We start from the raw sequence: 22916 nt of genomic DNA on the forward strand, positions 1-22916 counted from the left end.
CGTGGACGTTCAAAGAAAGTGTCGGTTTCACCCGAACATCCCAGCCAATTGACATTCCTTCGCTCTGTAGAAAGGAACATGTGGCTTAAAATCCTTAACCAGTAATTTTCTTTTCCCCTGTGCTTACTGCAATTTCTTGCATATTTTAGTTGGACTTCACCTTCCACTTTTGCCATTTTTCTTATTTCCTGTTTAAAGGGGCCCGTAACCACCCCTTGTTCTTCCTGAATTAACGTAGTCCACGAGTAGCATACGCTGCTGCGAACATCTCAGCCAAGTTCTGCTGTTGTACGCTGTGCCTGGGGCTTGCAAGCGGATTGCGAAGTCATCTTTCTCTCAAACACTCTCTTTTCAACTGAAGTCTGGCTGTTTACTCTCTTAAGGAGGCAGGCTTATGCTTTATTTTGTAATAAGGCTGATTCCCATATACAACTGCTATTGGTAGCTGCAGTCGGCTACATAGCATACATATCGTGGCTGCTGTGGGGTGACGCCACGAGTCCACTGGTTGAGCACACTGAAGCTCACTGAAGACAACTGCGTTTTGCTTATGTTTAGCATGTGGTAGGCACCAAAATCTGAATTCGTGGCATTTGCTTTAACATCCTAAATGAAATTTGAACAGCGCGTCAGGTGACAAGGCGGAGCGTTGTAGTCACGCTCCACTGCGCCGTAGCCTTCGCAGTGCAAGGCATTCATGAAGAAGGAATGGGAGCACTGCGGAGGCCATGTTTGATTGCCAATAATTCCACTTCTGCTGAACACATTGAAGTACTTTTTGCGGCAAATGCCGCAAAAATGCCTTTCTCCTCTTTGGTAAGAAATGGCTCAGGGCTCCTTTTAGTGCATCACTTAATGATCAAAGTGCACTAGTGCCAACTCTATTTAGTCTTTAACAAATGAAAGATTATTCTTATCAAACTTTATGCACTTGTATTTCTAACTTGGTTCCACCTCTTAAACATTTAAGATAGGTTTCTGCAAAAGTAGATAACTGTGTTTCAACTTTTTTAATGTACCTGGCAAAAATTTTGATTAATCAGTTAATCACTGAAAAGCCCCGCATCGAAAGTGATTAATTGATTACGGTCTAAAACGATGAATGATTAAGTGTTAATTGAACAAAAATTAATTGACCATCCCTACTTCTGAATGCTTTCACTGCTGGATTGGCCGAGTTTATGTTTCAAGTTCGGCTATTTATTTGTCCTCTTGTAGGGACTTTGACCTGGACGAACACCTTGCTGCCCTTCCAAAGTGTGACATTGAGGTCTTAAGCCGACGAAAAAAGGAGCTACGGCGGGATTCTGGCTCTTCTAGCGGCAGACAAGGTGAGTAAAGCGTTGAATTGTCAAGAACGTTGAAATACATACAGTTATTCCAAGTTTAAACAGGACGTCAACATCTTGCATAGTACCGTATTCACTACGCATAATGATCACACTCGCGTAATGATCGCACCCCTGAATTTTGTCGTCGAAATTCGATTTTTTTCTTTCCCATGTAGTGATCGCACCCTGCACTTGTTGAAGCGATATGTCGTGTGCCAAGTGTAGCTAATAATGATTGCACTTACCATCTGTTGAATTCTACACAAATGACTCTTGAAGACATGCCAAGCGGTCTGCATGCACCCAACATTCATAAGCAGATGCCCCATTTCATTCCTTTCATCACTTTCCGCACTTACATGAAAAAAAAAAAAAAGAGCTACAACCAAACTTGCCTCGGGTTTATTATAATGGCTTCATAATGGTTTTGGTCAACAACAACAACACAAAGGGCACCTTTCGATTTTTCTCATCTGCACTCGTGGGCACGCAACGAATCGCAATCCGCAACGATAGTGGCCATGTTTACACTGATACATTAAAAGTGTACACTATTCATACACCGACGCTTGTAATGCAGCTAAGATATTCGCTCACCCTTAGCGGAAACGTGCCGTATTAGGATAGCAATTAAAACAAATGCCGCAGTTTCCGCAGCATGCCCGCCATGTGTTTCTATGTCACTGGCAGCTAAGCGCACCCATCTCTGTTTCTGTCCCCTCAAAGTGGACATGGCTAAGTTATAGTTGCAAACTTGCCGATATTAACGATAATATTCATTACTGATACGGAAGAAACTGTTTCAATGCGTGTAATGTACTCGTGAGAAAAAAGAAAATAATCGCGTTCGGCTTGCTTTTCCGGCCGCCATTTTTGTTTTGGTGTCCCGCACTGACAGCGGCAGCCACCTGCTTGTCATCCCACAGCAAATGCAGGATGAAAAAAGAAAGTGTTTCTTCTCGTGGGAAATTTAACCCGCGTAATGATCACACCCCTGAATTTGCGTCAATTCTTTTGACAAAAAAGTGCGGTCATTATATGAGTAAATACGGCATTTTTGCTGTGTGCCATAGGCCAAGCTGACCACTCATTTATTGAAGCTGGGCTTTGTAAGCTATTCGATCCGGGTGGTCATCATTGAATTACAAAGTATATGTAGAGCTCATTAGTTTAGAAATCAAAGTGCATGGTTGGACCCAGAAGCTGCATGCCTTATGATCTCTTCGCAGACACTTCAAGATAACCTCAGTGATGAAAAGGAACATGGTCACACATATTTGGGATGACCACATAAGCAGCAGTCTTACAGATTTTAGCAGTAAGGCTGTGGGAAACTGCTGTAATGTCAAAAAGACTACCTAGCACAGGCGGCGTAAAGGAAAAGCCACATGGATGAAATCATTGGATGCATGAGGCTTGGGGCTGAGAAAAAGAACAAGATATGTGGAAACAAACGGTTAGCAAAACTTTGCTTGACTCAGCTTGACACCATCTGGATAAGTGGCAACCCCTCCAAATGAGTTGGTTTTGAACTTAAAGCTGTCGCTTGGACTTACCCTGCACATACCCTGCATCCTCGCAGGATGCGTGGTGCTCTCTGTAAGGCTGTGTTGTGCGTGTGCTTTAAGTGTGCTATACTGTGAAAATACAAAGCCAGTTCCCGATATTTTGCTTCCTGTATGTATATACAGGAAGCAAACTGGGTTCCACTGTATAGTGGAACCCAGTTTGTTGCACCTCAGAAAAAAACACACGAAAATGCATACTAACTGGCAAAATCTATGACCCGAAGTCACTAAAAAAAATTGGACATCTACATAAAGTGATCCACAAGTCGTTGCAACACAATATGGCAACATGCCAAGCTGGTGCACCCTGGTGACCTGAGACACATGCTGTCATTTTCCTATTACGTAGCGTACTTTAAGACTGTGGCAATAAAATTGAGCTGGTGGGCCAGAATACGATGCCTACGATGCCAGGACAGTGCGCTCTGGCCCTGGGAACCAAAATTTTACTTTGAACCTGTGCATCACTGCTTGTAAGGCACCCTGTTCGCTTGTCTGGATTTCAGCCGTCAACATAGAAGTTTATTGGGTCTTGTTTTGGCACATAACAGCCTTGTAGTGATTTCAGTGCTTGCTTTTCATTTGACCCAAGGGTCTGGCCATTTGACCTATTTGGCGCGTAGATTGTGGTTGGTTTGCGAGAAGCTGACCTTTTCTGCCTGTGGGAAACCATTGCAGACTGCAAGGCTGATGACTCGGGGACAGAGTCCGACCATGCGGGCGCCTCGGAGTCTACTGAGGAGAATGGAGTGAGAGAATGGCATAGCGGTGAGGAGGAAGAATCGGAGGATGCCGGACGGACCAGCCCCAAAAAGGACAAGCGGAAGAGGCGCAAAGGTGCTCCCATTACTGAAATTTTCGGTTACTTTATCAACTTACTTTGGGGACCGAAGTCTTGCAGGAAGGAGTGGGCGATAAAGAAGGCACTTTGTAAGGAAAGCAGCCCACTTGCACCAAGTCTGCAGGAATGGCATACGTCTATATAGGTGGCAGAGTGGGGTAGCTCCTGCTATAGAAGCGCGGGAATGCAAGCTGATGGGGCAGCAGGGTGGAATTCGTACTGGCAATAATTTTTCAAACAAAATTTTCTGTGGTTGGAAATTTTGCTCATCCCCATTGGCTGTGATATGAAGAATATGTTGCGTGCGATCAGGTCATCATAGCTAAGTGTCATTGGATTTCGCCAGTACCCACAAGGAAGACCATTTGGAAACATTGGATTGTTATGTCTGTGCTGCTTCTGAATAGCTCAGGGCCAATATTCACAAGCTTTTTTCATGGTCACGCTGTCCACATTCATGAGTGGTAGCCATTTCCGCTAGCCAATCAGGGAACACTCCTACAATTGATAAATGTTAAATATGCGCCCGAGGTAGTACCACCTACCTTGAGGGAAACAGTTTGCCTGCTGCTGAAAATGCACCACTTGCCTCCAACTCTTGCAAACGCATATTATGGTGTTAAACACATAGAAAAGATCTTGTTCCTCTCCCATGTATGCCAGTTTTACTGCTATAATTTTTTCATTCCATTGTGCAAAGGGCCTTCTTCATGAAGAATGTATAGTAAAAGCCTTTATTGGGCTGGTGGTTTGCTTAGATGGTATGGTTCACTGTGTTCCCAGGTGCATTCACAGAGAAAGATGCATGGTTACATATGCCTGTATATTATGTCAGGCACGAGTGAAGCACTGCAGCGACTGAGCACAGTGGCCTCTGCATGTACCGTTAAACCTCAATATAATGAAGCCAATAAAATTCGCACTTTACTTCGTTATATTGAAATCTCGCCACATCGAAATTTGACATTTTATGTAAAGTACAGTTGTCCACCGACCCTTAGTTACACAGAAGGGGCCGTAAAAAATGTCTGAATGATCGTGCAGTAAAAAAAATAACTAATTTCAATACCAAAAGAAATCAACGTTGCTGAACTTGAGAGCCAGCTATTACTTTTATGGTTTGATGCCTTGCTGACAAAGTTCTCCTGACAGCGGCCGTACAGCACATAGATAGCCTAATAAAGAAGTGCAGCTCCTATGCTCTATGGTGATTGGTGTAAGGAAAACTTTCATGTCCATTCAACTGCTGTGGCTTCCCGACATAACATCTCCTTGGCGTCAACCAGAGTGGTAAGACACCGAACCGAACCATTTTCCTCACACCTCTATCAATGCAGCATCAAGACGCATGGCCCGGTGCAGAAAGCTTCGCTTTAAAAGCGCTTGAACGCAAGCAAAGTGACAACCTGACTTGCAGCAACTTTATTCACGACTGCCACATTTTCTGTTTTGCAACATCTCGCGCGCATCATGTCTGAAAAATTGAGCAAGTTCTGACAGGGCATCAGGAATTTCAGTCACCCTCATGCATTGGTTTAAGAGAACTCCTACAAGTCAGCTTTATGGAGTAAGTTAGCGGTGCTGCAAGTAAAAGTGAGCAGCTCCGAAAAATTGCTCACTTGCTTATATCCAAATGTTACAGGAGCAACGCACTTACTGAAAATACTTTTATTTGCGGCAAAATTAGTCAGTGAGATGATGGGAAGTTTTCATCAAGGTGGCATGAAACCATGGCATGAGACTCTCAAATTCAATAAAAGATTTTTTCTTTTATTCAAATTTGCTTCTCTAATTGCAGGATAATAAGTAAATTTTTGCGGCCCCCTTTTGTGCAAGAAAAATCAATTGGCGAGTGCTTATATGCATAAAAAATCGAAGTTCAATATGTAGAGATTTTGATGTAATGAACTGAATTGCTAATTTTACCAACTTCATTATATTGAGGTTTAACTCTATCTGCCTGATTCTAACACTCTCATAAATTGAATGCGAACCTACACTCTATGTGTTTCAAGTAGAAAGCTAACGTAAAAATGACATTAGAGCTGCTAAACTAACTAGAAATCAAATGTGCACTAGATTTTTGAGCAAGAAACATCGTGCCTCCGATTCTGACAGTAGGATAATGACGAGCCTGCCAACCTTAGGTTCACATAATGAAGATTTATTCATGCCATATGTCGGTCATCGTAACTCTTAGAGAGCACTTTATCGCTGTCTGTCAACAACAACATGTCCTCCGTACAACCCCTTGCGTATTTCATATTCTGCATTTCTTAAACACCTCTGCAACATTGCAAACAGGCTAGCGGCCCGTATTTAGAATAACCACTTTGTCCTGCAATGCATGCATTCTAGGAGGGGCTTCTAAAGAACACAAGAAAGCAATTTCTTTGCACTGGCATCCAGTAACATGCATTGTTCAATAAGAATGGGTTGCAGCAGTCCGGTGGTGGGTGCCAGCGAAGTAGGACGCAAATCTGCGAACCCCTCAACATGGCGGTGCGCGCACATGCAGCACTTAATTGTGGATGATGTCAGATGCAATAGCATGTACTGCAATATGCATTTTCCAAGGTTCGTACTTCATTCTGGCACGGTACTGCAGTTCATCTTCGATATATCGAACTAAAGGGGATCGTGAAATATAGTTTGATGCATGAATAATTCAAAATATAAGATATGCCTGTCATTATGAAGCTTACCTGAAAACTCTGCATCTCTTGAACAGTCTTCTGATATCGTGAAAAGCGGGAATTTACCTATTTTTGCCACATTGAAAGGTCAAAAGGTTACTTATTTGTAATTTTTTGCAGATGACTGTTGCAAGTCACCCATAGTGCAGAATATTCATTAAAGTGGTTGCAACGCTTACCCTAAATGTTTGCATTTCTGTGCTGCGAAAAACCGCAGTGCACCTCATGCACTTGAAAGGGCTTGTTGCGCATTTGGTGGTTTCACTATGAATATTATTCACTGCGTTACACGGTTGGGTTGCGGCGAAACTTACTAAAGCAAATGCGTCATTATGGAGTGCAAATAAGACCCCTGCTGTACGAGCCATCCATAGTTTGAAAGATGCAGTTTGCTCGTTTTTACTACTGCCCTTCAGATTCAATGTCTTGTTTGTCAGTATCTGCCAAAACAGTGTCATTTTGCTGGCACGAATATTTCTTATGATGTGAAGAGTGACACAAGGAGAAGTGCACTTGCAGGGATGCAGCATACGATATATCGAATGTAGCGGTGAGTGGTAGTACGATATACAGTCGAAGCCACTTATAACGACCCCGGATACAGTGAAACCTCGTTAAACCATAGTTGGCCGGAGTTCGGAAAAAGTATGCACTTAACGGTAGTACTGCTTAGCCGAAATAGCATGAGATTGCCCACTTACCTGTCAAAAACGGAACTCAGAGAGAGTGCGATGAAAGGGTAAAAGGACATGCAGTGTTTATTCACTTCACGCTACAAGAATGTTATTTTTGCTTGATGCCGCGGTGGCCTAGCAGCGACGACAGTGGCCTCAAACTTACTGAAGCTGTAAGCCAGCTTTTCAGCCAGCCCCCTCTTCTCGGCAAACACTCGCATGGCAGATTCCTCGTTGGTGTCGCATGTTCTCCGTGCACGCGGGCGATAGCGCTGCAGGAGTCGCGGGGCACCTTTTTCATTGCGTGGTGCTGTTCTCGTCGCGATGATTGCATTCATGAGGCTGACGTGACGCGCAGCTTCTGCCACTGTCAGGCCTGAATCGCCTGTTCTGTCGCTCTCCGTGTCGTCCTCATCACTGTTGCTTGTCGACACTTCGGCAACAGCAGACGCAACGATGGTGAAGAGTCGAACCTCGTAGCCGACATCTCTACGCAGTCACAGCAGTGCTGCCGAGCAACTTTTTCGCATTCCAAATCCATAGTCAACCATACTCGCCATAGTCAACAGTAGATCCCTGTCGCATGCCAGTGGTGACTATTTCGTGTCAGGTTCGGTAGCATGAACGATGTCTAATTTTTCTTCTATGCTGGGCACCTGGCGTCTTTTTCATCCGAGCTTCGGCATGATGGGAGTACTTGTCACAACACTCTCTTGCATGGTTCTTTATGCTATGGCACGGCGCTGAAATGATGTTGATATTGATGTGGCTTCACATGCAAACGCACAGGGTGCTTGGAGGCCGTTGTTCTGATCTCTGAGGCTTGTTGTTCTGCCGGGCCGCTTGATGGAGATGATGCACCCGCCATGTTTGCGTGACGAAAAGTGGAAACACTATGTGTTAACAGATTTGTACGCAATAAGCTGGTACGGTCTATGTGAATACAAAACACATTATGTGCAATGGCCGCTGAGTCGGGGATTTGGCTTTACTACTTTTAAAACGAAACTACTCTTTAAGCGGGTACGGTTTAACGAGGTTTTACTGTATAATGATCTATCAGTTACAGCGACCACACTTCAGTGCATTTACCACTTTACGACTCTGTGTATTTAAACTGCTGCCAGATATAAAATTCTTTAAATCGCCGTACTATTACAACAAGTGCGTCGAATCCTGTCACGGTAAAAAGAGGGCACATGCAAAGTACCAAAGCATGGGGGCACAACCAAACTGGGCACAAAGTTCTGCTCCAGTCCGCTCCAGTCACTTCAACTTGGCTGCATCTCCTATTCCACAATTAATATTCAGCACTATAAAAGATTTAATATAAGCTCCACATGAAAAACCACGTTGCATCTGCCCTTCATACTCTGATACATAGTTCCTGAGAGATGTAGATACAGTAGACTTATCATAATTTGACTCTGTTTGATTCAACTTCTATTTAATTCAACCCCGGCCGAAAGTCCTGGTCAGTGCCTATGCATTTCCGTGGGCCCAAGATTTACTTATTTCGATACTAAAGTTTGCCTTCGCTGGATAATTTGAATATGACCAGTCACCATGCACATGCCTGACCCCTATTGTGACATCGATAGTGACTCCATTAGTGGCAGCGTCTGTCTTGGCTGAGCTAGGGGACAGTTAATGCGTTGAACACAAGTCACACCTGTCGTCGAAAACGCCTGTTTTCCAAGCAACAACTGTAGTTCACAGCGTTTGATTCCGGTATTTACCCGATTTTGGCCTGGAAGATTTTCAAGCCATAGCCGTAGCTCACAATGCTTGATTACGGTATTTACCCCTTTTCGGCCTGCCCTAGGAAGATTTTCAAGCGGTAACAGTAGCTCACAATGTTTGATTACAGTATTTACCCGATGCTAACACCCGCCTTTTTGTAAGAGAAAATTCGACCAAAAATTGCCTGTGCGATACAATCAAGAGACAAAACCACAACTGCCTTCACAATGTGTGCATGTTTTGCCGCATAACACGGATGTATTGCAGCGAAGCTGACTTTAAAGATACCTTGTGGCTGATTTGCGAAAACCGGCCGCCATTGTGCAATATTTTCTGTTGCTTAAAAATCGGGTGTGCATTAGATTTATATTTTGTTTAGGAGCTTTAATGTCATTCTACATTAGTTTACTATGTCGGACACATTGAAAGTGGGTGCATGTTTGATTTGGAGGCATGTTAAAGTCAAGCAAATACAGTCGCCGACTGATTTTACGGACTCCTAAAATTCGGACATGCTTGATTATTCGGTCTGCTTCACGGCACCGCCATTCTCCCCATAGACCATAATGTATAACAACTGCCGAAAGTTCGGACACCTTGCAACCTCTCGTCTGATTTTTCGGACACTCCTTGAGCCAACTCAATCGAGAGGACCATGCACCGGCTCCGATTGGTGCATGGTCCGACTTGCTGAATGCCATTTTGTTTTGAACGGAGCCTCCTTGCTGCCCCACGAAGTGGCGCTACTGCAAATCCCCGCTCATCATCATCGTTTCTGCCTGTTTCGATAGAGTGGCTCTACAGCAGGTCCGGTTTCAGCTTAGTAAGACGTGTCAAGACAATCCAGAAGCTGGTTTGTTTCTTCGCGCACGACGCTGCGCGTAAGTCACATTTTTCGTTTGTGCAACTGGTGTCGGCATGGTGGTGTTTGCTTTGTGGGCTGTGTCGAGGTTCCGGTGATCCAACGCGGCATACAGAAACATCGCGTCAAGTGTCTAATGGCGCCGACAGTGCCCGCGTAGACTGCGCTGGGAAATGACGGCAAGCGGGTGCCGGGAGGCCTAAGATTTGTCGCCTTCCAATGTGCTCCCTACTGAAGCAGAAAATGTTCTGCCGAGACCTGCGCAGTGGTTGCATTGCGATTCCGGACACCGTCTCATTTGACAGTTTCACAGGTGCTGACACTGCTGTACTGACATGCGCAGAACTCGACGATGGCGAGATCATTCGTCAGGTTTCTGCTGCTACGCCGGACGATGACTCTGAGTCGGAAGATGACGCACCATGTGCTACGCTGCCGTTGCATGCGGAGCATGTACAAGCAGTGACTGTGCTTTCAGCCGCCTATAGTGACCGTACGACCCTCTCCAAGATTCAGGCTTATCTGATTGCGCATAAACGGAACAGCGTGCAACGGCACATTAACGATTTCTTCAAGCCTACTGCCGAGCCTGAATACCATATTTACACTATTGTAAGTCGACCCCCCCATATCGCGTGACAGTAAAAAAAAAAAAAAAATAAATAAGGAGAGCATACCCGAGGGCGCATTCGATAACGAAAATTTATTAGTAGCTGACATGGTCACTGGGCTACTCATCTTTACTAGTGCTGCCATCGTCATCGTTGCTGCAGTCCCACAGCGCATCGCAGTCCAGCGAAATTTCACATTTGGCAAATGACCGCACCGCAACATCTTGTGGAACAGCAGCCCACACCAAATGCACCCAACCACACGCAGCCGTCAGGGAGGCTCTTTTGACAGGTCCGGTTGGCGTAATTCTGCGGTATTCTGCCGCCAGCCACTAGTACTCACGACGGAGCAGGGCCTTAAAAGGCAAAGGTCCGGGCTTGTTTCATGACCATGTCGCACTTCATTGGCAGGGACCGATCACGCATTTCAGCGACGTACGCCACAAGCTTAGCCTACAGCTCCAGAAAGCGTCCAGACTTCGGCACGTGGGAAATTTCTCACTTGCCGTCACCAGTGAAAATTTCGCTTCGCTGCAGTCGCCACTCTTGCACCACCCGTTCAGAAACATAGAAATTGCGGACCGCTGCGCAGTGATTTGTTTCTTTGGCGTAAAGGATGGCAGCCCTCTTGAACGCTGCTGTGAACGAGTGCCGTCCAATTAGTGGGCCTGGAGCACTCATGACGACTGGGGAAGCATAGAAGTAGCACCTAGCCGGCAGTCAAGTGAAAGGCGTCAAACCAATGCCTTTCAACAGAGAAAGAGAATCCCACGAGCGGTGTCTGCTCTTCCACGAACTACCGATACTCCCCGCAAGCGCCGCCATTCTCAGGGTGCCGCCACAAATAAGAACAGCGGCGCTTCCATCAACTATCGACACCCCCCACCCCCCATGATTTTTGCGTGCACTGTAAAACTCTAAAAAATGTTGAGAAACCCTTCCGAAAAGCGAACAAACATGCGAGATAGCGAAAAAATACGGGTAGGGCCATAGAGCAAACATAAAATTGTAACTACGTTGTAGCTCCCGTTGGTCGCGCTTTTTTGGCGGGGACATGTTTTGGTTTCAATTGTAAGTCGACCCCCCAACTTCAGACTTTCAAATTTTAAAAAAGTGGTCGACTTACAATCGTGTAAATACGGTAAGTGCAAGGAAATAAAGGATTTCATTTTTTTTCTTAATCTGCTTTTTCGGACACCTGCTTATTCGGACATTTCCGCAGTCCCCATGAGGTCCGAATAAACGGTCGGTGACTGTACTGCCAAATGAATCAGGGGTGTGTTTTAGCATTTTTTGTGCATCTTGTTTAGTTCAACCCGCTGGATAATTCGATCAATTTTGTTGGTCCCGTCAGGGTCAAATTAACAGAAATTGACTCTATTTGAAAGAAGTTAGCCTCTGCCATGATGTCTTGGAATCGGTTAGATGTTATTGGCTAGTGCATCTATATGATTCTTCTTCGAGTTGGACAACAATGTACAGTAGAATCTCGTTCTTGTGTTTTCGGGAAACAAGATGTGAGAAAAGCCGTATCAACTGGGAAAACGAACTAACTGAATGCAGAAAAAGAATGTAGAAGGCTTAACCGTAGTTGGCATATCTACATAATGCGAAGCGTCACGCAAATCATTGCCACATGAGATGCCCACGGGGAGCCTAAGACTCACATTGTTGTTCTTGTTGTTTTGGCAAGTTTATGTTTATTTGCGTTCAGTTTGGCCTGACCGTGGCGTGAGAGACTTTTGTTGAGCTGGCAGGGCCTAAGCGGCCCAATACGTGCTTTCTTGTTTTCCTACTCTATAGAGTTTTAAGACACACATCATAAGCCAAAGCGAAATTGAGCAGATGGGTGACACTGGAATATGATGCTGCTAGAGTGAAAGAAGACACTCCCATTGGGCTGCCTGCAGCAGAGAACGGTGGCACTTTAAGTCATCGCCTATTAAAAGCATGCATTAAGCTTGCAACAGTACTATGCCACATGCGTTGTCAAACAGAAGGAAGTTTACTGAAATTGAGTTGGTTGTGATAGCTGTGAATGCGATGTACGACGGCCCTCGAGGATATTTGCTGATACCCAGAGGAAACTGAGTGCGTGCCGGCATTTTTGTGTGACACAGGCAGCAAATACTGCGGGGAACCTGCTGTGGCAGGTACCTACTGCTTTCGATCGTGCACGCCTTTTTGTGTTCACGTGGGATCTTGTGGCCAGAAAACACATACGATCGCAGTTTGGTGACGTACTGAATGTTTGTGCTGAAAGATAATGAAAGTCACCAGGAAATCATACAAAATGAGATCATATCAGCAAGGTTCTCTTAGCTTGTCACCAACTACTATATTGCTGCAACAAGTGGATTGCTCTCTTGGAGTCTATTTGTCCACTGCTGTAGTGGCTCCTTTAAGACGTTGATAGTAGCCAGGTAGCTGCAGAGGTAATGAAATGAGTCCGCAGTAATTGTTTTTTCTTCTTCTTCTTCTATTAATGCCTGTTAAAGCAACTGGTGTGTGACTTGAATTCGAAGCCTCGAGCTGAACTTTTTTTTGAGGAAACGTGAAAGTGATGAAAAATGTTTAGAAGATTTATGTGACTTTCACTAAATGTGCATCATGGCTAGTATTGCTCAACTGATTTCATCTTGTTGCTAGTTAATGATGGCTTAATGCATTGTGTGGAGAGATGTGATGACGAGGGTAGGTGGTACTGTGCTTCCCCATTACCTTCAGCAAAGATTAGAATGTGAAATGTCTTCATTGAATAAGAAGATGACAGCGCACAACTAGTTTTGAGGCACAGGCAGAAAACTGACAGACTCATCAGCAAGATGTTGACTTCTACGTTAAAAAAAAGAACTTTGAATTTGGTGCAGTGATACTAAGCCAAACAATTTCAACATGCCCATTTGTTTACATAGAGCTCCTAAGGTAAAGGAGCATGGCTCCGAAAAATGTCAGTTAGCCTGGTGAAGCCTGAGCTATCCTTGCAGACCACTTGAAAATGGTGGTGTATACCTACAAATGCAATATTGTGTGGTGGAATGACATTTGCAGTGCTTGGTGGTTACAAGGGAAAAAATGGTCAAACAATGTTTAGTAACATTAGGTTTACCCTTTGTGTCATACGAGGATGTTGGTTAGAATACTTCTTTTTGACCTCTTTGTCTGCCATGTGTACACAAGGAGAAAAAGTAGGAACTTTTTTACAGTGATATCTGGTATGAGTCATTCCTCTGCTTTTAAAAGACTGGTGGTTATATGTCATTTACTTGGAAAAGGGCAGCTTGGCCCTGTGTGAGCGGTGCACTCATTTTGGTGTGCAGATACACTGGTGTCGCAAATTTTGTACGTTGCAACTGCAAGGCCACCACACTGTGATTGTGGGCGTGCAGCAAAACTCATGAATATCTGATAAGCTAGCACAGCTGTTGCCCCCATTATACTGTGGATCGACAGTGTAACAGTGTATTATGTAAGGAATGGTTCGCATGTGTGCAGGAAAAAGCAGGTGAATAAGTTGAAACACCTTCTTTTTAAGAGCACAAAAGCCTAGCATATGGGGGCCTCTGTCAACTCGGCATTGGTGAATAAAGGGTTAATGCCTTGCCCACAGGTGCGCCTATGGAGGAGGAATACCCTAGCAGCTTGGCGACTCTGGCCGACATTGCGCTGAGTCAGAAGGAGAAGATGCAAGACTGACACAGGCCTAGACCCCATCAGAGGAGGAGAAGGGGGGGCCCAACTGCCAAGCAATAAGTGTCGTCTGCCGCAGATCCTGGGCGCCTACTTTGTGATGACTGCCCTCTGCCTCCGGCCATCTCTCGTGACACGCAGAGATCCTCCCCTTCTCTGTTTCTGTGCAAGGATGTGGTAGCGTAGTTCTGGCGTCCATTCTGTGGACGTCGTTACTTTCCCTCCTCCTTGGACGTCATGACATTTTTTTACCCTTGTCATCACGTGTGTGTGTGAATGCGTGTGTGTGCGTGCGTGCATGTAACTTGACTGGAGATGAAGAACTCGACGTGCGGTGAGAGTCTCGGACCTAGAGTGATGCGCATCAATGACCGAACTGGCCCCCCGCTCGTATGCGGCATGGCATTTCCTCTAGGTCATTCGGTTGTAAGACTTAGACACACGCACAAGTGACGGATTTTGACACAGCTGTGCCAGATAGCGCCTTCCTGTGCTCCAAGTCTTCTTGTTGTTGAGCGCGGACACTGCCGACAACGTCAGTCGCGGATGTGGTGTTGCCTTTCGGCGAGTTCTAGTGGGAAGTGCTGCCACTCTTGAACCCCTCAACCCCAACCCTCCCCCCCCGCCTCCGACGACCATTGGTGTCTTAAGACTGCTGCGTCACCCTTTCTGTGATTTGTGTTGGAAGTGTTATCGTTTTGTTTTTCTTTGCATAATTTTAATGCAGTGACTTATCTCTTTCTGGCTGGGACAGTGGTCAAGTATGTGCGAGGGCAGTGCATTATCTCAGCATTAGCAGCAGTTCTCCTACTCCCTATTTTTTTAAATTTTAGAGCGCCTGTGTTTTCCTTTTTTTCAATTATTCATCTGATACTAGCTGCAGGTTTTGTCTTGGCAAACTAAGTTGGAAGAACAAAGTGTTTAGGAGCATTAGCTTGTCATTTTTAGGGGCCTTCTAGGCTAACACAAGCTAAGGCTTGTGCATGTAGAATAAAGTAAGTAGCGACTCTTGGGTCCACTTTTTTTTTTTGTCTTTGTGTATATATATATAGTGGCTGAAAGAAAAAAAGTTTTAAGAAGTGTTCAGAGCATATTTGTGGTGATCAGAAAGGTGTGTCCTTAAATGTAATGGCCTCCATACCATTACTGTGGTCTTATTCTTTCTGCCCAACTCTGACACTGTTTTCACATAAGGCTGCTGAATCTGCTTTTCTTGTAAAGAGAGAGAGAGAGATGGAGAGAGAGAAAAATTGCAGAGAGTCTGACAATATGCACCAAACTGTACATATGCAGAGCCGAAGTCACTCGTCAAATGTATAACAGAGTTTTAAGAGAGCGAGAAAGAGAGAGAAAGAAAATGAGAATATGGCCTGTGAGCAGTAGAGGGCCTTCTCGCACGCAACTGGAGCTAAGGATCTCAGCTGCAGTGCCTGCTAACAATTTTGACCTTTTTTTTCCTCTCTCGTGAATGTGCGCACACAAGCAGCACACAACATACCTGCACATTCTGTATATAAAGCACAGCTAGAAACATGCATTAGATCCAAGTTTTTCTACTTCATTGTTGTTTCTTTTGACCTCCTCCCATTCTTGTCGCACAAAACCGACGGCACAGCAGCAGCAGCAGCAGTGGTGGCATTTCTGTCCCATCATCTTGAGCAGCATGAGACAGCAGTAAGGGTAGAGGTGTTTTGATGCGTACTAGTTAACAGTGGCAGTCTGGCAAGGCACGTTCCCACTTGATTTTCACCAATATTTTCTTTTTTCTTGTGGGTGGCATCTCCATTACAGAGTTTTTCTTGTTGCGACATTTGTGCTGAAAGTCAATTGAATGAGTTGTTTCATTTAGAACAAAAGCCTGTTCTCGTGCATATGACCGACACCAGAAATATGAGATTCGAAGGACGAGTTGCTGGCAAATTTTGCCTTCGAGTGCGGCTATGCAGCAGTCCACATTGTATTGGCAGGGGGCCGCACTGGAAGGCAATATGCAAATTAATGCGTTCCGTGTTGCCATAAGCTGTGCACCGTCTGGTGAAAATGGGTGTTGCTGATTGTTCATAACAAAATTGTTTGTAGAGCTTTGCTCTGTGCTGACAGTTGTGCTGGGTTGCGTTAGTAAAAATTTGGCCTTTATATGTACGGGTGCGGTTATACGGGCTCGAGGAGACAGTAGTCTGTTTCCTGGCTTTTACCAGTTGTCAAATAGCGCACAGCACCTTTTTTTTGTGTTTTCTGCATTTCAAGTCGCACCACTCATTAACTTAATGTGGGCTGTCTCAAGTTTGACCTTTGTGTAGTGAATATGCGAGATTGTCATCTGGATTTTGTGAACATTGGGCAGGCTACTTCATTTTGGTGCCATTTAAAGGAGTTCTTGGCCATCGGGAAAATCATTCGAACAAAAAGAAAAGGAGGCGCTATTGTGTTGCTTCACCAATGTTACTGTTTGCTGATCAAAAGTACTGGCATTAGCTGAGTCTGCAGTCAGCTCTCTGCCTTCTTGTACAGGTCCTTCGAACAAGATTCAAATTTTTTTTTTTCATACGCTCATCTGCCCAAAGTTATGAAGCCACTTGCCATTGGCCTTACTTAGGGATGTCGTCAAGAAACTAACAAATTATGAAGCGGTGGAATGAATACAAGATTACAGTTACTTTAAAATACAGTTTTTCTTGTGTCCTTGTTTGCATTGATTTCTTTTTGTCTTTGTCCTACACTCAGGTTTCATTGGCCTAAAAACAAATTTGATTGAAAACATTTGGGTAGGTAAAACTGGTTTTTTTTTTTCCTTTAGTAAAATGCTCGGCCTTTCTCAAGTAGTCGCAGCAATCTGCTTCATGCGAGTGTGAGGAAGGCTGAAGTATATATGGAAGGCTGAAGTCTTCCATATGCCTAATTGGATGCACACTTCAGGGCGAGTGATTGTCTTCACTCCGAGGCTCAGGGAAAGGAAAAGAAAGCAACGCTATGCACACTTAAGCTTCCTAACACTAGCTTTCTACAGCTTTGGTTCCGTAGGCTGCTTTGACAATTCACAGTTAACCCTGCTCAACTGAAAACAACCTGTTCATGCTATGTAAACTTAGAAATGATGCTGGGGAATTTATTTTGACAGGCATCTTGTCTTTAGTTTCATTGGTAGAAGGTATGGATTTGCAATTACAGTAAGGGTTCAATGATGCAGTTCTATAGCTTAGTCCTCGACACAGCTTGACTATTTAGCCCATTAACCACCAATCCAGCGCTGTAGTTGTCATGGGAGGTTGTATTGATATAGTAAAATGTAGAGTCATACTCGTTCAGCCCGATGTTCCACTCCTCCCACTTTCAGAGATGAGTTAATTTTTGTGTTAATTCTAACCAGAAACCAATCAAGTAATACAACTTCAGAATTGGAATAACAACGAACAAATTATGACAATAAAAAATTTGGGTAATTCGGTACATTTTTTTGGAATTAATTTAGGGTTTTGAGGGTTTTAATTTCATTAGCTTAGTAAGTAAAAGCAGGCTTCATGAGGCTTTACGAGGGGAAGAAAAAGATGGTGCAAAGTCAATGATCTCTGTCACATTTTTTTTTTTCATATGTATTTCATGATGGGGGGGGGGGGGGGCTGTGACTTTAACTAACTCTGCTATGCATTTCGATAGGTTCTGTTTCAAGCTCACTTACTTGTTTGACAAGGATGCATGGAATAGGGTAGAAAATGTTAAGGTCAGGATTGCTTGTTGGTTGGAATTTAACAGAAGTTGAGCCAACAATTAAGAGATTTCATTATTCACTGTTTAGGATGTGCAGAGAAAAGAAAGTGTCCACATGTTTTCCAACATGAGCTAGTTGAACATTATACAATTTACATCTCGCAAGCTTTTCTTGTATGTTTAAATCTCTCAGCTACCTAACAAAAGCATGTATTTAAATTTAATGTATTTTGCGGAAGCCACAGGGATGTAGTAGTTCTTGACCTACTACAGTATGTTTAGAAGGCAGTGCTTTGGAAGGTCAGTGTAAATGTGCAACTTGGAAGTGTAAATGCACATTTGCACTTATAATATGAACTTGAAGTGCAAATAACAGCAGTTATTGGGACTTTTTTGGCAAAAGAGCAGTCTTCCCGTTGTTGACGAGCTTGAAGTATGATGACAAAGCTTTATGAACAAGCGAGCAAGCAAGAACGTTGTGCTGCCGATGCCTCCTTTAGGTCTAAATTGGTATGATGGCCATGCCAACACTGTGACATTGTTGCTTATTTGGCTGGGATTTCTAACCTGACTGCAGTTTGGCTAACAATCCTAGATGTGCAGGGATAGATGTGGCATGCATTTTATTTTATTCTTTCTTGGAGATGCTATCTTTTCCCGGGCTTTGTCTGGCATGAAAGTGTTGCAGTAGTATGGTTGCAGGAAATTTGGCTTCCTTGTCCTTTTGGCAGTGCAGAACAAAGCAGTGACGTTTCGTGCTATCGTGGCCGACATTTTTAATTTCTTGTTGAACAAAAGACATTGTTCTATGTTCTTGTGCAAGTTGTGAGCAGGTATGTGACTTACGGTCATGTGTTGGTTTCAAGAAGTGCTATGGTTATAGAGACGAACGTTAAGAAAGTAACCGCAGCACATTATTGAGTTATACTTTCTATTTACCTATGTGTACTTGCCTCTTAATGCTGCCTATGCTAGATTTCTTTTGATGTTGACTGGCAATTTTTTTTAGAAATTACGATGTGTGAACTGGGGGAATGTTGACTGGCAGAGGAGGGCAAGATGCTACATGCTCGGTGCCTGTACACCGAGCCTGTACACGAATTAATGGGGGGTGTAAATCTGTGATAATGGCCGACATATCTGGACATCGCCTACTCACGAATGGGTTGAGCCCCTGTGAAAGGTCGTTTTGTGTACAATCACCACGTTGAAACTCCTTTGTTTTGCTGTAGCATGATCAAAAGGCATACAAAGTTTTTCCTTGATATTTTTTTGTTGGTTTACTGAACATTTTTTTTGGCACATCTTAAAAGAGGACACCAGAAAAAGACGCTAACTTCGGCTGTATTGGTTGGCAAGTGTAAGCTTGGTAATTTGCCTGAAAGGACGCAAAAGAACAGTGTATGGCTGGCTACATCTTGAAATTCCTGTACCAACTCGCTGCAATGTCATGCATTGTTTATCAGTTGGCATTTGTGTTCAGAAGCATGCAGATAGTTGGAAGAAGTGTGACCTGAGGGTATGGGACGCAGCACTGTGTCCTCAGTTTGTGCTTGCTATTCAGGCTCTTCCTACTTTCCCCCCCCCCCCCCTTTTGTTTGCAAAGTAAAAGAAAATTTTTAACTTAAGGAGATGCTTGGTAAATTTCCCAGCATGAAAAGGAAAACACGACCAAATGTGTGAAAGTACTCTGTAATCGGTGACATTGCATTGATGTCACTGGCACCATGGCATGGGTGCGAGTTTCAGAAAAGGAGGTCTGTCCTTGGATTTTCTCAGCTAATGAGCATTTCTTTTTAAAAATCACAGGAGGGGAAATTTGTCTGAGATTATTGTATTAGTCTAAGTTGGTTTAGTGTTTTTACCTGGTGTCCCTTTAACAAATAGCATGCACTTTGATGATCGATTATGCTCGTTTGCTCACAGCTAAGATCACTGCATGGTACATCTGAGAGCACTCCAAAAATCTCCCCATGTGAATATCCTTACTTGAATCGTACTGTTGCTGGCCATGCCTGTAACACTGCAGCTGTGTTTTGTCATCCCTCGCCCCACCCCCCTGACACCTCTCTCCAACTTTGCTTTACTTTTGGGTTAAATTAATGGCACCGCATGGAGTTTGCAATTCCTTGCTTCATACTTGTAGTGCCTGGCTTTCACAAGGTTAAAGTTGCTCGGCTGTAGCCTTTAGCAATTCTGTGACCCAGAGGAACTTCGAATTTGAAGAAGTGAGCTTGTATTAGCTGTGTTTGGTATAGACGAAGTACTGTATAGTTGAGTGAATGGGAATGGGGCTATCTGAAACATAAGCTTGACTCGCTGGCAGTGGATTGTCTTGACTTCCTGACGTACTAAATTACAAATAGGCTCCTTGTGAACAAACAAAACTATGTGTCGAGAGGGCTGCATAGGCCAGTGACCTTTTTCTGAGCGAGATTTGGAAAGTGTATAACTCTTGTGAATCTGGTTTTTTTTTTTTCTGTGCTATACATTTTATTCATGAGCTTTCTTACCTTTTATCACGCAGTCATTTAAGTGGAAACCTCACTGGGCGCTGGTCGCATTTTCTTCTTTTCTTCTTATATCTGGTATGTTGCCAGGTAAATACCATCTGTTTCAAAAGTGTTCTATGGCTAAATGTTAACCGCATGTTCATGCTGCAAAACTATAACTGGGCTGCAATACAAGCCTTGACTGCTTCTGATTTGGCCTCTTACACATCTATTGGTCTAAATACTTCCGAAAAGGACTGTTGTGTTGTTTGTAATTGTAAAGATTGGACACTCTGGTACTTAATCCCAAATTGAATCTTTAGATCACAGGCGCAGTGAAAGGTGAACGGCAATGGCTGCACCCTTTGCATTGCATCCACATACTTGCAGCAAGCTTATCACCTGCTGAATATTTTGCTTCGCATTGCATTGAGTCTGATTTCTCCCATTACTTTGTCAAAAGCTCCAGTAAACTTTTAACACTGTGGGCCTGTTAGGTTGCATAGTGGATCCATTTGCCTGTTTCACAGCTGTAGATTGCTGCGTGTAGGAATTATTACTTTGATGTTTTATACTCCCCTTTCGTCTCAGTGGATTTGCCATTGTCTGCTTGTTTGCTGTGGAGACAAGAATTGCAGGCGGCTAGGGGATTAGTGGATGCAGGGGAAAGACAAGGAACATAAGCCCTCTAGCTTTTATGGCTCTCTTTGAGCAGATACACATAGTTTCACCGCATACATGCACCTTCAAAGTTATGCACATATTTTAGATGTACAGTAGAAGTAATGAAAGTTACATAACAGTGGCTTTCAGTCAAAACACTGTAAATGAAAGTGCGGAATATAAAACCATCCTGTGAGCTTCTGAGTCAAAAAACATCCTGTGTGGAGGTAGAGGTGGGAAAATTGCTCTGTACTAACGCTAAAAAGTGAACTATATTACTGACAGATACAATTTAATGGCTCCTGATTGCTCTAAGCAGAAGTTATTGATATTGCAAGTCACGCACACATGGTTTCCTCTAACATGGCAGAAGCTTTTAAAGAGATGTATATCTGATATAGTTGCAACGGCATGTATCAAAGGAATTGCTCCTTTATTCTTAGCAAAATTTCTTGGTTTCAGAAGTCGCGTGTGCATGTGGTTTGCTTGAATATGATGGAAATAAAAATGTATATTTTATGAGTGGCAATGAACGTATCAAACAAATTGCGTCAGCAAATTGCATCATAAGCAATTTGACAGGTACATTTTTGTAGTGCCAATGAAAGAGCTTTGGCACCAAGAGGAGGCTTTTGCTGACCTTTGCGAGATGATTGTTGTAAGGTTACGGATGTTTTATTTCAAACTTTGATATGGCAGTTTCACAAAGCTATTCACAAACCCCTGTAGTTTTCCCACCCCTTCCTCTGCACCTCTGGCCTTCATTTGCTGGCGTAAAGGACACAGGTGTCGGGCATTTGGAGACAAAGCAGTGCACCGGGAAGTATGACGGGTATGGCATGGTGGTGAATGGCACAGAACAGTGATTTTTGTACAGCATGCAGACTTAAGAACAAAGGGTGGGCTTTGTACGCCTTGCATATGCAAGGGCAGGGAACGATCGAGAAATGCCTTTCTGGTGGTGCGTTTCTATACGTGTGTGTTACTGTATACACAGTGGGTCATGCTCGTACAGACACGGGTGTGCATTTTGTTCTGTACAAGCAATCTCCTTTCCTGACGCTAGCATTTGTCACAGGTACTGATTGCATCGTAGATTGAGTGTCAAAAAAGAAATTCGATGCATTTCATCAGTGTTCTAGAAAAAGCATTTGTTTGGCATTTTCGTGAAATGGAGCAATGGCTCTTTGTTGCTGGATTTGTAAAATAAGCTTCGAGGAAGCCAAATGCTTGCATAGCATCACGTGGGAACCTCTGCTTACCTTGAGCACACTCATGCTTTAAATACACTTGTCAGGCACTTCAAGTTATGATTGGTTTGAGTAGGAGGTACTGAACTATGCTCATTGAAATATTTTCTGCTCATCATGCAAAGATCAAAAGCTTGCGCCTATTTGTCTCGTAGCTGTGCGTAACATGACCCATTGCAAAGTGATTCAGGGTGCTGCGCAGGTTTTTGTATGTAACAGTGATGCCGAATGGAGTGACTGCCGAACGTCTTTTGGAAAGAACAAGAAAAATGAAAAGCAAAAAGAAAGACGCGACACTTGTACAGCGCGTGTGGTGACACTGTTCTGGTGGAACGACAGTGTCCGCCATCTTATTTTGCTCTCTTCACCACTTTTTGTATGTGTGTTCGTTTGCTTGTCATTGTTTGGGTGCTGCGAGACGAGTGAGAGAGGTTATTTATCGCCACTTTGATTGTGAGACGTGATGATATAATAAAAAAAAAACGAAATTATGAAATGCCTGACTTCATGTCTCTTCATTAGCTAGATAAATTTATTGTGCACAAGGGAATAAGTGCAACATGAAATATATATAGTTGCATAAAGAGACTATGGATTGCATAAATGGGTGGATGCAGCTCAACTATCTGTCAGCAATGCATTATGGATGCGTTGAAACCTGAAACATTTGCAGGTCTGCTGCCTGTTAGAGAGTCAATTTATGTGCAATTATTTCCTTCCGTGGAACGAGTTGGTCAATAACTGCCATACAGTGCTTTTTAAGTTGACGCTTGTTTACTGCGAGCAAATG

General features: G+C 43.7%; 1 protein-coding gene across 3 annotated transcripts in view; it reads left to right on the forward strand.

The window, feature by feature from the left end:
* Window positions 1-22629, forward strand: part of bbx (bobby sox) — a 270510-nt gene extending 247881 nt beyond the window's left edge. For all 3 annotated transcript variants that reach the window (XM_075692969.1, XM_075692970.1, XM_075692971.1), the window contains 3 exons: window positions 1219-1331; window positions 3578-3736; window positions 13937-22629. In XM_075692969.1, the coding sequence (XP_075549084.1) occupies window positions 1219-1331; window positions 3578-3736; window positions 13937-14022 (358 nt within the window). In that variant the 3' untranslated portion in view covers window positions 14023-22629. The remainder of the gene's footprint in view (window positions 1-1218; window positions 1332-3577; window positions 3737-13936) is intronic.
* The last annotated feature ends 287 nt before the right edge of the window (window positions 22630-22916 follow it).

Source organism: Dermacentor variabilis, chromosome 5 (assembly GCF_050947875.1).
Source record: "Dermacentor variabilis isolate Ectoservices chromosome 5, ASM5094787v1, whole genome shotgun sequence".
Classification (NCBI taxonomy): Eukaryota; Metazoa; Arthropoda; class Arachnida; order Ixodida; family Ixodidae; genus Dermacentor; species Dermacentor variabilis.